Source organism: Alexandromys fortis, unplaced genomic scaffold, assembly GCF_014885135.2.
Source record: "Alexandromys fortis isolate MF-2015 unplaced genomic scaffold, M_Fortis_MF-2015_v1.1 scaffold_190, whole genome shotgun sequence".
NCBI lineage: Eukaryota > Metazoa > Chordata > Mammalia > Rodentia > Cricetidae > Alexandromys > Alexandromys fortis.
Window position 1 is genome coordinate 931,897 of NW_026068059.1, and position 15,607 is coordinate 947,503.

Sequence of the window (15,607 nt, forward strand, 5' to 3'; positions counted from 1 at the left end):
ACTAAGTCAGGACACCTTAAGTTCCTCAACTCCTAGTCCCTTTCCACCAAAGAAATTCTTATGTGGCCTCGAGTTTACAGCTATATAAAATATGCAGACAAACCAAGTATTTATTGACAATAAGCCATAAAGAAATTCACTTAACAGAATTGCTGGTTTAGAACAATTGTTGGTATAGGTATAATTTTTCCACTTATTGAAGAAAGCAAATATCTGTGCTAATGACATGGATGTATTTACATGGATAATTAAATCCTAGCTGAGAAGTTGATCCTGCGGCTGATACTTTGGTCTTAATTACAGATTTTATTTTTGGGCTTAGGTGTATGTCTGTGTGTGTAAATGCCACACATGCTCAGGAAATCAGGACCGAGTGTCAGATTCCCTGAGGCAGGAGTTACAAGGGGCTGAGAGCCGCCCACCGTGGTGCTGGGAACCAAGCTTAGGTCCCCTGGAAGAGCAGTAGGTGCTCAGCCACTGAGCCTGCTCTCCAGCCCTGACACTTTGATTTTATAGTCATCAACGCTGAGATGCAGAAATACCCAGTCCAAGTACATTTAGGGCTCTTTCAGAAATTGTTAGCAATTCTGTTCTAATCCGAAACCCAAATTCATTTCACAATCTTGATGACACTCAAGTCAGCATATCAAACGGCACCCTTTGAATCAAACATTTTGACAAAATTCATACAACTGGACAGTCACAGGCAGAGGAGTGACAACAGAAACACACTGAGCGTCTGTGCTCACCACAGGCCATCACATGTCCAAGCAGAAGGCTTTGTGTGCGCTGTAAGCACTGCGGTTTATAAGGCACAGTAGCTTGAAGGTGAACAGCGTTGTTTCAAGCGTGGTCACTGGCACTCAGCATGGGCACGCACTGTGCAAAGCGACTGCGTGAAGCATCCAACTTGCACAATGCATCATGGGTAAACACCTCCAAAAGCATCCCTCTCAGACTGATCAAAAAAGCCAGAAACAAAACACCAATCAGTACTATAATGAGTTAAGGAACTATAACTATTGCTGCTGACATGTTAATAGGGGAATGTTCAAACAAGTTCGTGGCAAAAAAATTATAAGATAAACAAAGCAAACAAATTTCTTGAAATATAGTGCATCAAATCTGAAGAAAAGAGCTGACAACTTAAAAGGACTTCTGCCACTAAAACGACTGGATTTGCTCTGCGCTTTCAGGCCACAGTGAGGTGAGCAGCGTTGCACCCTACAGGCTCCCTGGCATCATCTTTTACCTCACCAGAGCCCAAGCAGAGCCATGTGACTGTGGACCGAAACTTCTGGATCACTAGACCACTACACATCACATCCCAGAATGGAAGAGAATGTGCCTCACCTTAGTCCCAGCCACAGAACCAAATGAACTTTGAACCACAAGGGAAGGGAAAGGAAGAAACCGGAGGCAAGGGTCACAGAATGAAATCTTGTCAAAATACAAAAACTGCCCAACAACAACAGAATCTTCCCACAACTTCCAGGCACACTGTGGGGGAGGTGAGGACGTCCTAGGAAGAACCATAAATGCAGTAACAAGGAAAGATGACTGTTGTCAAGTTGCCATTAACCAAAATTCAACATTTTTCCTTATAAGACATTAAGGAAGTGAAAGGACAGCTAAGGCTACACAGAGAAACCCTGTCTCAGAAAACATGGAGAAAGGAAAGGAAAGGAGGGAGGGAGGGAGGGAGGGAGGAAGGGAGGGAGGGAGGGAGGGAGGGAGGGAAGGACGAAGGAAGGAAACAACAACAAAATGAAATAAAAACACAAGTCCACACAACAATCTGTTCACAGATGTCCAGGGTAGCTTTATTCAAAGTATCTCCACACTGGAAATAATCCAAATATCCATCAACAAATATACAGATCAGCCAACAGTAGTACAGTATTCAGTATAATGCTGTAATAGGAACACTACTCATCAATGAAAAGGAATGAACTATTGATAAATACAACAGTACACATGTCAAAACATGTTAAGCTAAAAAAAAAAAGCTCAACACATAAGTATGTCTTATCTGATTGAATTTAAATAAAATTCTAGAATGGGCAAAATTAATCCCCAGGGACAGAGTAGATCAGTGGTTACCCAAGGTTGGGGGGAACTGCAGAGAGAGACAACGCATGCCCTGGTGAAGGACGAGTTCTGCTTGACTCGATGTGGGGCAGGGGAGGGTGACATTGGTATTTAAATGTTAAGGCTGAACTGTACAATTAGGACAGGCGCATGTAACTTTAGGAAAGCAAGCAGCAGACAGACAAGAACCACCTTCGGGGCTGGATGTGTGCTAAATTTCTTTTTTATTAAATTTTTTATTAATTTATTTATTTATTAAAAATTTCTGTCTCTTCCCTGCCTCGGTTTCTTTAGCAGCATGTTAGGGGGTCGACTTTTCATCAAATGAGCGGCTGAGTCAAATTACAATATCAAAAGAAATAGACATAAGTAATGGAGATTAACAGAAGCCTATGAGATAAGCTGGCTCCGCAAGAGGGCACAGAGGGCTACAAGTCAAAAGACTAACTTCTTATACCTCCCACTGTTCAGTGGTGATGTCTGAGAAATGGGTACCCAAACCCAAGTCTGACCAGGCGACTGAATCAAAATGTTAAGAATCTTACCAAGTTTAAGAAAATCTCATAAAAAAGACAAATGGTTGCATGTTCAGAAGAATTTGACAGGCTCAACATAGGAGTTAAAGAAACCAGAATATAACTTTTTTTTTTTAAAAAAAAAAAGTCTATTGCACTTAGAATTAATAAAAATCTTCAACTTTAGAGATTTAGGAAGAAACATTTTTGCCAGGCTGGGAATGAAGCTGAGAGCTTCATACAAGCTAAGCACACACTCTACCATTAGGCTACATCCTGTCCCCTGAACAATTATCTTCATAAAGCAAATTATCTATTTAACTTTTTGTTCTGATACCTGGTGGTGAAGCCCACTAACCCTGAGTCATGCACTTCTTGGCCTTGAGAAGTGTATTCTGTTTGGGGAGGGAGGGAAGTGGGGACTGGCTTCTATCTGTTTCTAAATTTTACTGTAGACTGGCTTGTAACATGCTTTGAAAAAGGATGCTGTAACAACAAAAATACTAGCTATTTTACCTCATTAAAGACAATTCACAGTGAGCAACGTCTGGTTTTCAATTTTACTTCTATATTCCCGTAACTCAGCTCGATGTTCTTCACACTTCAGTGGGAAGGGGAAGGTAGCCTCCCCCACCATACTCCCCATGAGGACTAAGAGCTATCATCACTGAAGGCAGAAAGAAGCCACTGTTCTCTGTGCTTGACCCTACTAGGGGGCAGTGGCTCATCTTTATGAGGGGCAAGGTTGTAAAGGGCACCCGCTGTGACCCACTTGTCCTAGCAGCAACTGCTGAGGTGAAGCTGAAGATGACTTCCCAGGTTTGCCTCTGAAATTGTATTTAGCTGATCTTGACTTCATACACTTCCACAATGCAGTTTGACCATATCCACGCCACTCTTCCTAACCCCAACTTCTCCCAATCTCTCTCCCAATTTCATATTCGCTTTTTCTTCTTCTTTATAAGCCAGGGTCCAATTAGAGCTGCCCCTAGCCTCAGAGGTACAGGGCCACCCACTGGCACAAAAGCAACTTAGAGAGTGTACCACTGCAAAGACTCTCCCTTCCCTAGCCGCCATCAGCTGTCAACAGCTCCCCAGCTAGAGTACGGACCTTGGGAGCGCCTCCACCCGATCCACGCTGGAATGTTCACTGGTTGGATGGTGTGCAGACGGACAGTTACAGTGAGATCATAAGCACAATGGTCTCACATGTCCAGAGTCTCACAGCATTCTCCCCTGGACTCGGATTCTTCCTTGATGTTTCCTGAGCCTTGGGGAGAAGGGGTGATGGAGATGTTCCATTCTGGGGAGAGGGTTTGCCCTTTCTTGATGTAGTATCAAACAGTGAATCTTGAGGATCCTTCACAAAGAGTTGGGCGTGGGATTCATCCAACATCCCAATCATTCCTTATCTTAGTGATGCTTACGTATTCGGAAGCAGGGGTCCTGGTTATATCTCCAGGAAAAAGGAAGTCTAGCTCCTTACCCAGACACTCTTTATTTCCATGTCTACTCCCTCAGAGCACTTGATAATGTCAAATAACTGAGTGAGCAAGGGTTTGCTGAGTGAGAGATCCTTGTAGTAACTCTCACATCCAGCAGTCTGACCCTGGGTATCTGGGGAGCGCTCAGCTTTTACAACCCACATCACCTCTGTCTTCAGAGTGACACTAATTTAAACAAAGGATGTTTTGTGCTATAACATTTAAGTGGTTAATAGCAGTCATGATCAACTTTTATTGCTTTTGCATAAACAGCCAATAGAATAGGTTTACACCAATATAATTATCTTCCAGCACCCACCTTTCATGGGGCTGTCTAAGGATTTTTTTGCAGAGGCAGTAGGAAGAGGGGGAAGAAATGGAGGATGAGGTTTCAAAAGGTATCTTAGGTAGACTTAAGTATTTGGCAATTATTCCCTTCATTTCAAAAGTCAGCTTCGTAACTTGGAGATACATAAAAGCACAGTGCCTCCACCTTATTAAAAAGAGATGTGCCACCTGGGTGCCCCAAGTTGATACCGAGCATTATCCGGATTCGTGTCTGTAGGCTTAGTAAACAGTAGTTTTAAACGACACGCATCAAGATCTTCAGTTAAATAATCTCATATCTGGATTGAATCATGGAAGAGCTGACATTTAAACAATTACCATTATTTATTCATTATTCAAATCTGATAATGCCCCAGGGAGTAAGGCGCCTATGTATAAGAAGATAATACAATCTTACTAACCAGCCATTAAATCAATCATATACATAGCCACTCGTGCATCAGACAGTTCGGGCTGATGTTCCTATGTGAACAACGTCCTGCAAGTCCTCCACCGCCACTGCAGAGGCAGCCGCTCCTGGGACAGGAGCCATCTTCACGTTAGTATTTCTTGGCTAGTCTCAGTATTGTTAAGCACAGCGGATTTTCCCCTTAATGAATATGAGTGGATTAAGGCAAAAGGACACAGACTAGCTTCTTCCACTGATTATCTTCTACCTTATTTAAAGTTGCTGTTGGGGCTGCATAGGCTGCGGATCTGCTGGCCTGCAAAGACACAAACTGTCCCTGGGCCAATGCCTGACACATTAGCCACGAGCTTACAATCTTGGTGCTCCCAGCATCTTCCCTCAGTTTATTGTCAGGACTGCTCCTCAGCACGACACGCAATGCTGAGGTCAAATAACACCACTTATTTGCTATGTATCTTGGCTGTGTGTAGATTATTTCCTTATTTAAAATACTTAATAACTGGGCAATAATCTACTTAGTCTTTGCAAATTCTGCATTGCACAGTTTTTCGCTTTTACAGCCGTTTTCTGCAAGGCTGTTGAATTCTCCTTCTGCCATCTTCCTCACATAACTATGTGGTCCTTTCCCTTCAAAGGAGGAAGGATGCTTAAAAGAGCCCCCAATTCTATCCCACAGTGTGAAATACTGTCCGTAGTTATAGTCAAAATACATGTGGTGATCTGTGTGATGAGCTGACCCATTAATAAACGGCCTTAAGACCTGGGGGACACGAAAATCACCGTCGTGAATAGAAATTGTCCAGACATTAACCAAGACATATAACCCTAGGTAGACCACCTTGTGCAGTGGGAAGACAAAGGGGTATATATGGTAAGGCAGACTCTGGAGGAAGCCATCCACAGGGTGAAAAGCATGACTTGCGAATGGAGTGGGGATCTTCCAGATATGATGAGGTTTATGTATATGCTGAGGAGGAAAAGGATACGGTTAGAGCCATATGCAAACATAGCTTCCACTCCTGGTACAGATAAGGCCTAATTGGAATTCACTTCCTCTTTACTCCCAGGGTTAGAACTGTACAACAGGCCCTCCAGATCCACGAAGGAAACCATAAGTAAAATGCATAGAGCCCCTATGATAACGACCAGGAGAGCTTCTTGGGTATTGAATACAAGCAAGAGGAAGCCCTACAGTCTAGAGTACAGACTTTACAATACTGAAATGTGTGCTATCTTCCCCCTTCTCTGCCCTCTAAAAGACTCTACCTTGTAGACCAGTCTATGGTGCAGGCCCCTGTGGATCCAGTAGATCAGCATGTCTGTGAAAAACAGGAACGATACCACACTAGCAACGAGATGAATCCAGCCTAAAAGAGACACACAGAACAAGAGTCCAAGTTTGTCTCCATGATTAGTGTTCCCTTCCCACATGGCCACATAAATGCAAAAGGAGATCCTAAATTCAAACACAATCAACACATTAAAAGGTCATCTCCCTTCACTACCTGGAACCACTTCCATCCCAACTTCCCCTCACCTTACAACTTGACATGTTCTACCTTGCATTTTGTAATTCTAATTACATTTTTAGCTGTGATACAAAACCATAAAAATTGCCCAGACAGTATTTCTTTTCTTTTTATGACTTAACTTTATTATTTTGCTTATCTGTTTCTCAAGACAAAATTTCTCTGTATAGCCCTGGCTGACCTGTAATTCACTCTATAGACCCCAGGCTGGCCTCAAACTCACAGAGATCCACCTGCCTCTCCCTTCCAAGTGCTGGGATTAAAGGTGTGCACCACCATCGCCCAGCATTAACTTGACTATTTTTAACCATGTGTATGTAGTATGTGCATGTACGTATGAAGGTTCTGGTTCTCATGTGGCTGGAATTACTAGCAGTAGTGAGCCCCTCGATGTGGATGCTTGGAACTGAACTCAGGGCCTCTTAGCTGGAGTCACCTTTCTAGTACAAGTATTAACTAAGCTACAAAGATGCCCCTGATAGAGGATAGCCCCACTGTTTTCCTTCACCTTAGCCCTTTTAAATCCTATCGCTGTGTGCTGCCCTGGAGCTCAGTTTCCCACGAAATACCGTCACTCCAGAAACTCACCCCACAATGAGTCCTTTTCTAAGATTTCCAGCCTCATCTTCCTGGGATTTTGCTCCAACCAGACCGATGCACTCAACCTCCTCCTGTGCCTGCAGTATCTTACCTCTGACTCGGGCTAACACTGGCCCAGCATGGCCAGATGCCCTCTCCCTGATTTTGCCCACTCCCTCAGTCACTGTCAAAGCCTCTTCTAATTAACCACCTCCTACTCTGAGAGCACAGCTCCGGTATCAGCAAGCGGGCTTCAAGCCTCGGAGCATATGGGCAGGTTCTCATTTGGTCCCCAATACGCCGCTTCTAAAAGCAGCCTGACAACGAGACCCACTCTGCAGAGCTGCTGGAGAAAAGCAGTGGGTGGACACGGGGCAGAGCTGCAAGCTGCAGCGGGTGCCTGTCAATCTCAATGCACGCTGCTCTGCCCTCCTGTGTTCTGGATGTCAGGAACACGTCTTGAAGGAACTACAAAACTACACAGAGACCACTTCGTTGCAAGACCACCTTTAAAAGGAAGTCTCAAGCTCTAAATGTAGGAGTCAGTTTCTAAACTCTGAACAGAGACACAATGGACTACTATAATTAATATGCTCTATGACAATATTTACAGATATGAAACTGTGACCACGGTTACTAAACCATCAGAATGCGAACTGCATGCACGGCATTGTGTTTCTGCAGTGATATAAAAGAAGCAAGCAGGCCCAGATGAGAGGGAGGACAAGACAGACAGGAGGGAGGACATACGGACAAACAGTAGGACAGCTGACTGTGACTTTCAGTTATGTCTCACGTACTACTGGAGTTACTTTCCCAGCAGTTTGAAGTAGCAGTCTTAGGAAATACACGGAAGGGTTCCTGATCAGTTTTCCAATAGGCACGATGTCATCAAAAACAGACTTTTAAAAATGACAGTGGAGTTAAAGTCCACGTGTGTGGCAAGACGTAAGTGGAAGTGAGCAGAACTGTCGAAACAACAGGGCAGTTGGAGATAGAGGCATGTTTGGAGACTTAAAGAAAGAAACCGTAAGACAATCACGGAGGCGCACTTGGTGATTTTAAAGCCAGCCTGGGCTACACAGCAAGACTCTGTCAAGAAAGAAGAGAAAGAAAAAGGGAGGGGAGAAGAAGGGAAGAAAGGAAAGAGGAGAAGGGAGGAAGCAGGCAGGCGGGCTGGGGAGATGGTCCACCACTGAAGTGCTTGTCTCACAGGCCTGAGGGCCTGAGTTTGATTCTTAGGAACCATAGGAAAAAAATGCTAACTGTGGTGATGTGGATTTGGATCCCACACTGGTGAGGTAGGAACACTGGTGCTGGCTGGTCAGCCAGTCTGGACCAACTGACAAACTCCAGGCCAATGAGAGAACCTGTCTAGACTTGGCCAGGTGGCACATGCCTTTAACTCCAGCACCTGGGAAAAAGAGGCGACAGATGGATCTGTGTGGTTTTGCTCTATTTAAGTAAGTTCCAGGCCATTCAGGGCTACCTACTGAAGGCCTGTCTCAAAAAAAAAAAAACACTGTCCCCCCCACAAATCAACAACAGCAACAACAACAACAACAACAACAAAAAAACAGCAATAAAGACCCAGGAGGGGCCTGATGATGGTGGCGCACGCCTTTAATCCCAGCACTCGGGAGGCAGAGGCAGGCGGATCTCTGTGAGTTCGAGACCAGCCTGGTCTACAGAGCTAGTTCCAGGACAGGCTCCAAAGCCACAGAGAAACCCTGTCTAGAAAAAACAAAAACAAAAACAACAACAACAACAACAACAAAAAAAAACAGCAATAAAGACCCAGGAGGTAAAGAATATTGTTGAAGCTGTGAAGCTGGCATTTGAGGTAGCCTCTGGCCTGTTTCATGCATGAACATATATGCACATACACATGAAGAAAGAACAAAAGAACAAACAACATAACAATAACAGCTTGTACTTAACCCCCGCCCCAGTATCTGCTCACCACTTGGGAAGTCTCCTATGTCATCATAGAGCTTGCTGTAACCTCTCAGCTCCAAGAGGAACAGTGAAATGGTGGGGATACTAATCCAGGGCAAAGACTTGACCGTGAACATGATCTCTCGATAGACTTGATTCTGAAGATGAAAGTTCCAATTATTTAAAAGTCACAAAATCTGTTCAACAAAAACTGTCATAAAGTTGACTGGGGGTGAATTTTTAAATATTTTCTGTCCATAGTTGGACTCTGGCTCGTATCAGGCAAGAACTCTACCACCAACCTATATTCCTACCCCTTAATTTTCTCTCTTTTCCTCAGATTCTATTTCATATTTTATTTTTAAATGTGTGTGTGTGTGTGTGTATAGATACGTGCCTATGAATGCAATGTCTGCAGAGACCAGAAGGCCCCAGAGAGCTGATGTTTTAGGCAGCTATGAGTTGTCAACATGGGTGCTGGGTACCAAACTTGGGTCCTCTGCAGAAAAAAAAATGCACTCTCAACTGTTGCACCCACTCTCCAGGCCCACTAAATTCTCTTTTACTAAGAAGCAAACTTCCTAGCTTTTCCTGTGAAGACTTTAACACACAGGAAAGCATAAGAGAAGCATTCCTTTATACCAACCAAAGGCAGCAAGTACCTTCACTTCTGAATTCTTTTCTCGTCTTCACACGTCTATATGTTGAGTAGTCTGTATGGAGTAAAGCCTATGGAGTAATCTTTAAGTGAACTTTCATCACCAACTTCTTTCAGTCCAGGGACTACCCGACCAGTGACAGTGGCGGTCACAGAAAATTGTTCCAAGCTGATTATGAACAAGTCTCAACCGCTGACCTTGAATCCCCAGCTTAGCCGCCGAAAAAACACACAAAGCAAAAATACCTTTCATCTTGCAAAGGCCAGAGGGTAAAATATTTACATAAGCACAGTAACTACATACATATATTTATTCACCAATATCAGCAAAGTAATTCTCATTTATGTACATGGCGAAGTAAGATTTGCAGGCTGGCGGAAAACCAGATGTACTTATTATTTAGAATATAAGAAGGAAAGAGGTGATTAACCCTTATAAAAACATCCAACCCATTCAGGGGGCTGTTTTCAAAAACTTCACGTACATATAACCAGTTTAATTAGCTGAAAAATTCACCATACATTGTATCATTAAGGTAACAGAAACTAGAAAATCTCTTACCTTTAAAAACTGTGGATGCTTCATTAATGAATGATCATAGACAAAATAATAGCTCAGGGTTGCACAGAAGAAGTAGAGGATATAAGCACCCAGGTTTGTGACAATCAGGAGACTAATGGTTTGCCGGACGATGTTGTCCTCGGGCCACGAGGCTGGGTACACGTATGGGGTAAAGAAGTAGTGATCGGCGACGCTGAGAACCAGATCCATGGCAGCCCCTGCACGACAAGTGTGTGGTATTTACTCCTCACACCTCCACAATGTTTCAGAAAAGCTGTAGGTAGTTTCTGGACTAACAACAATCTTACGTAGCACAGACATGGCCACCAGCCTCCCCTGGTGCCATCTTTGGCAGCAGAAGAGAATATATATACATATATCATTCCTAGTCTGACCTCTTCATATCATATAATGCTGAAATTAGACATTAATCACATGTAAGATCAGGATGGAGCAACATAGTGCAAGATACCTTTGATAGGGTTTCTTCTCCCTTGCCTATTGCCCTAAGGTTTGGCTTGCACGCTAGCTATTACCATAAGTGATGCCTTTAACAATTTTCCCATAAGGGTTCACAACATAGCCACTCATGCTAGCTTACTACCCTCAGGCACTCTCATCTAATAACCTTCCAGTAGTTTCCCAATCATGTCTCCAGAAGCAACAGAATCAATGTGTAGCATATCCTCGAGGGTAGCCTCCCCTGAGCTATTCCCGGTTTGTTTTTTTTTTTTTTTTTTTTTTTTTTTTTTTTTTTTTTTTTTTTTTTTTTTTTGACTTAGGAAACCCTTCATTTGGGCCGGGGAAGATGGCTTAGTCAGCCAAGTGCCTGCCTTGGAAACCATGAGGACTGAGTTGGAGCCCCAAAACCCAGGTGAAGAGCAGAGCATGGTGGCTTGTGTCTAAATAATCCCACTGATGGTAAGATGGGAGGGAGACACAGGAGGACCCTAGAACTTCCTGGGTGGCTAGCTCAGACTACCTAGGAGAGTTTCAGGCCAATGAGAGACCCTATCTCAAACACAGGGTGGAAGATACCCAGGGACAGCAACTGAAGTTATCCTGCTGTAAACATTCTTTTTAACATGAAGCCAAGGAGGAGAATGTGCTAAAGAGTTGTCTACGCAGAAGGAACGTTCCCAAGTATCTTTCATTAGACTTCCAGGTATTTTTCACAGTCCCATTTTCTTCATTTCTAGGTTCCTTCCCTCTTACTACTGCTGCTAACATGCACCAGTCTATTAACGTGCATTAACAATAGTGCATGTATGCTGTCTGGTTTCATGATCAATGCATCCACTAGCGACACCTGCTTACTTTTTTATTGTCACGCCTATGTTATCAAACACGGCTAGTATTTCATTTTTCTCTCCTAGGCAATATTTTGGTCGTCACTTCTGGTTAAAATTCAACAGTTTGTCTTGCCAGTCCAAAAATCATGAGTGGCGTTAGTTTCACACCGTCTCTTTCAGTAGGAGGCGTCAGAAACATACCACACACCGGGAGCACCCTCAATACTGTCGTCCTGGGCAGTACTGACAGCAGTTTCCTTCTTGCTGCCACCCAGCAGGCTGTCTTCAGCTACTTGTGACACTTTCCCAAGGAAGTAAATCAGAAGTTAACAAAACAACAAAAAGCCAAACATTGCCGGAAGGCACAGGCAGGAGTACCTGGAATGCTGCCCACGAAACAAGAGGTGCACGTCAGTCACTTGGAGTCAGGACCTGTCATCAGATGAGTCTGAGCACTGAACCTACGACAGAAAGAAAACAGCTGTTTGGTTCCCAGGGCTTGCAGGCTCTGAGATGGAGACTGTGTGTAACCCGGGGCAGGCTGTTCAGCTGCTCTCCACAGGTATGGAACCACTTTGTGTGTCCTAGTAACAATGGAGGAGAGTACCTGTCTCTCCAGAATCCCCGGGGTGGGGTGGATTCAACTCCATAGGAAAGAGAAGACATCTTGGTGCATACTTAATCCATATCTACCTTGAGTGATACTGAGCACAGCTTCATCCATTTGTAATAAATTACACTTTGTCTGTGAATGATGGAGGAAGGTCAATGAGCAATAAAGAAACTGCTTGGCTGGCCCTGATAGGTTAAAGCATAGGTGGGAGGAGTAAACAGAATGGAATTCTGGGAGGAAGAGGAAGTGAGGTCAGACTCTGCTCTGCTCCTGGAGAGACCCAACAGCTCTGCTCTCTGGAGCAGAGACGCCATGCTCAGCTCTCCCGGGTAGACTTGACAGCTCTGCTCTCTGGAGCAGAGACCCCAGGCTTTGCTCTCCCAGGCAGCTCCAACCCAGGATGGATGGAGGCTAGAATCTTCCCGGTAAGTGCATCTTGGGGTGCTTACACACATTATTAGAAATGGGTTAGAACAATATGTAAGAGCTAGCCAATAAGAAGCTGGAACTAGCTGGGCCAAGCGGTTTTTAAATGAATACAGTTTGTGTGTTGTTATTTCGGGCATAAGCTAGCGGGCAGCTGGGGTGCTGGGGACGCAGCCCCGCCGCTCCTATTTCAACATGTGAATGGTCTTGATTTTATCCTTTGCTCACCTTCCCCTGGGATGGTTCAGTTTCTCTGAAAATCTCTTCTACCTTTCCTCCTCTTCCTCCAGCTCCATTACTCAGGCCATCCTCCCTCCACAGCCTTCCAAGTAGCCTAGCCCAGAAGTTTGCAGCACCACACCCAGCTAAGATCTGATTTATTAAGAGGCTTAGCCCTTTGCTTATGGGATGAATCACAAATATTTTCTCTCACTTTGTCATGAAAAAAATAAATTTATATTAAGGGTTAGGTGTTTGGATCTCCATCATATATGCTACTGATCATTAAAAAAAAACAATTTAACTTGTACCAAGTTTTATATACAGTAATAAACACCCACACATTCATATAATTTTGTATGTAATTTAAAGGACTAAACCCCTTAAAGTCAGAGGCTCTGTGGACTCTCAGTTATTTGGGCATTGCTGCTTGAAACTGAAGTTTACATGAAACTTATACTGCCTTGAAGAAGCATGTTCCCCCCTTTAGAACATGGTTATCAACTAAACGGGTCTGGGCTGTAATTCAGTGATATTCCTTTAACCTAGTATGTCCAAAGTCATGGTTCTTTTTCCAGAATCAGTCAATATGTAAATCAACACACTATTGTACTTTGATGATTTAACTAGTATATTTTTCTTAACTAAAAGAAAAAGCACAGAAACAATAGTTAGCATTTATATATTCTTCAAAAAGTCTACATATTATTAATTCACCACCCCACCCCACCGCACTCTACCCCCCACCCCAGCCCCAGGGTCTTAGGCTACGTAGCCTGGAACTCCAATCTCTTGCTCAGCCTCCTGAGCTCCCGGATTCCTGGTACCACATCTCCTCTGACTTTTACATATTTGGCGGTGTAATGGAGAGGTTCTCTCATCTAATTCTCACCAGTCCATAAGGTATATACTTGTATAAGCGTAATATACAGGGCAGTGAAGGCAGGAATAATTTAAATAACTTTGTCTGTAAGGAGTCGTCGATGTGATGTAAAGCCCACTGCTTGCTTCTTCTACATCGCTACCTCTCTAGAGTCACACAGACGGATAAGGAACTCTGAGTTCTCCACACTAACTATATTACATAATGCATGCCCCAAAAATCCAAGTTAAAGATCAGGGGTCACACGGCTGTTATCAGCAAACACTTTAACAAAACAACTGAGGGCGCCACAAACTCAGCTAACCCACAAAGTTTTGACCCCAACCACTTTCCAGACTGGTAACTTCTCCAATGGGGCCATGTTTTCAATGGGACCACCTTCGAGTTTACTCGGCAATAAAGCAGGGAGGCCAGGTTACGCGACTTTTCTTAATGATGCTCAAGGAAGCATGCCGCCTTCTTGCAGTCTTCAAAAGAGGCAGGGAGAGCTGGCCCACTACCCTCACTAGGTCGCAGTAACTGTCAGATCAGACGCAGGTCGCAAAGCAACGCACCAGCGTTTCCCATCTCTGCCTGGATGTGGGATCCACAACAGGTAACCTCCAGCACGGGTGGCGACCCAGCTCTCCCGGGTTGGTGTCCTTCCCTGCCCCTCAATAGCCCCGTCCACATCGCAGGCCCCTCGGCCCCCAAGGTGTCCACCCGGCCACCACCCCGTGCCACCTGCGACTCTAGCGGGGACGGTCACACCTGTGCGGAGGATGCTGTCCCAGCATCCGGCAACTGGGATCCCTTGCGATCGTTCGCAGGTCCTTCCACTCGTGGGTATCCAGCTGCCCGCACACCGAACCTACCTGCCGGGCCAGAGCCGCTCAGTACGCCGCCGCTACACCGCCAGCGGGGGCTGGAGCTGGAGAGTGCGAGACACCGCCCGCCCAGCAGCGCCCCGCCCACGTGCAGGCAGCCGGCCAATCAGCGGCCGGCGCCATAAGCTGATGTGACGGCGAATCGCGCGACCTGGAGCGGCGCGGCCTCCATGGTCACGTGGCCGCAGCTCGCGAGCCCCGCCCACCGGTCGACTCACGTCTGAGCTTAACCCTACGCTGTGGGCTGCACGTCTGCGTGAGCACGGTCACCTGCCCACTTTCTTCCAGCCGTGGAAACCACCCGGGGTCAGTGCGAAGTGGCATTCAGCCTGAAGGAAAATCAATGACGTTTCCTTTGAAGTTAATAGCGGAGGCATTTGCCAATGCTTGTGGCTTAAACATTAATAAATTTTTTTCACCTACCCGGAACAGATCCTTTTCTGTAGCATTGAAAGGTTAGCATTTGCATAAAATATGTAAAGTGAAAAAAAAATCTGTGTAGTTTAGTCAATTAAAGACGCAGTTATCTGTGGAGAAAAAGAAAAAGGTTATGATCTGACCGAACCTGACTTACACAGATGTTCAAACACTGACAAGATGAAAATATAGATAGAAAAAAATAAATTTAAATATCAAATTGGCTAATTATGACTCAAGAGTCCATTCTATAAAATAAAAGAGCTTCTCAAAAGTGAGAGGTAGAGATTGGCTGTATCAGCTAAAGGAAATGACCCTTAGTAGAAGAAAAGGCCAAAAGGATGGATGCTTTGGAAGTGGCATTCATAGGACTTACCTGTTCTGATTGGCTGCTGTCTTTTCTTTTTTCCAATGTAAAGGGTGGGTACTTCAAAAGTCAGTTTAGTTAAGTGGCATTGACCTTAAGAGACTCCTCCATTCTGGCTTGGTCTGGACTTCTAGACCTCTGAGGCAAGAGACTAGTTCAAAATAATGAACCTCTATCAATTTCCCTTAATAAGTGTGTTTTCCAGGGTTCTGTAGAGGGACAGAACTGATAACACGAATATATACACAAAGAGTTGTGAAACCAGCTTATGTTAAAATAATAAGTAGTCTCACACCTGGAATAGCCCAGTAGCTGTTCCACCCTGGAGGCTGGTTATTTCACCAGGCAGAGACTGTCTCACACTGAAAGAATCAACAGCCTGGTAGAAGGTCTGCTCACAGGTTTGGGTGC

At 44.5% G+C, this 15,607-nt stretch overlaps 1 protein-coding gene across 3 annotated transcripts; it reads right to left on the reverse strand.

The window, feature by feature from the left end:
- Positions 1–1,797: 1,797 nt before the first annotated feature.
- Positions 1,798–14,518, reverse strand: Sc5d (sterol-C5-desaturase). 3 transcript variants are annotated; one of them, XM_050120076.1, is made up of 6 exons: positions 14,401–14,518; positions 11,784–11,866; positions 10,114–10,331; positions 8,919–9,051; positions 6,114–6,214; positions 1,798–5,814 (listed from the first exon to the last, which is right to left on the reverse strand). In XM_050120076.1, the coding sequence occupies exons 3-6, from the start codon at positions 10,321–10,323 to the stop codon at positions 5,359–5,361; spliced, it is 900 nt and encodes a 299-aa protein (XP_049976033.1). In that variant the 5' UTR covers positions 10,324–10,331; positions 11,784–11,866; positions 14,401–14,518; the 3' UTR covers positions 1,798–5,358. The 3 variants fall into 3 exon arrangements, with proteins under 3 accessions (XP_049976033.1, XP_049976032.1, XP_049976034.1); XM_050120075.1 differs by having other exon boundaries at positions 14,297–14,462; XM_050120077.1 differs by having other exon boundaries at positions 11,784–11,872; positions 14,401–14,419.
- Between the last annotated feature and the right edge of the window lie 1,089 nt (positions 14,519–15,607).

What these genes read in the sequence shown, in the direction of transcription:
- Sc5d (XM_050120076.1), bottom strand. Translation starts at nt 10,323, where the DNA reads ATGGATCTGGTTCTCAGCGTCGCCGATCACTACTTCTTTACCCCATAC. An exon ending in AGCATCCACAGTTTTTAAAG is followed by an intron (nt 9,052 to 10,113) that starts GTAAGAGATTTT and finishes TTTCATCTTCAG; the next exon opens with AATCAAGTCTATCGAGAGAT. An exon ending in CATAGGAGACTTCCCAAGTG is followed by an intron (nt 6,215 to 8,918) that starts GTGAGCAGATAC and finishes TGTCTCTTTTAG; the next exon opens with GCTGGATTCATCTCGTTGCT.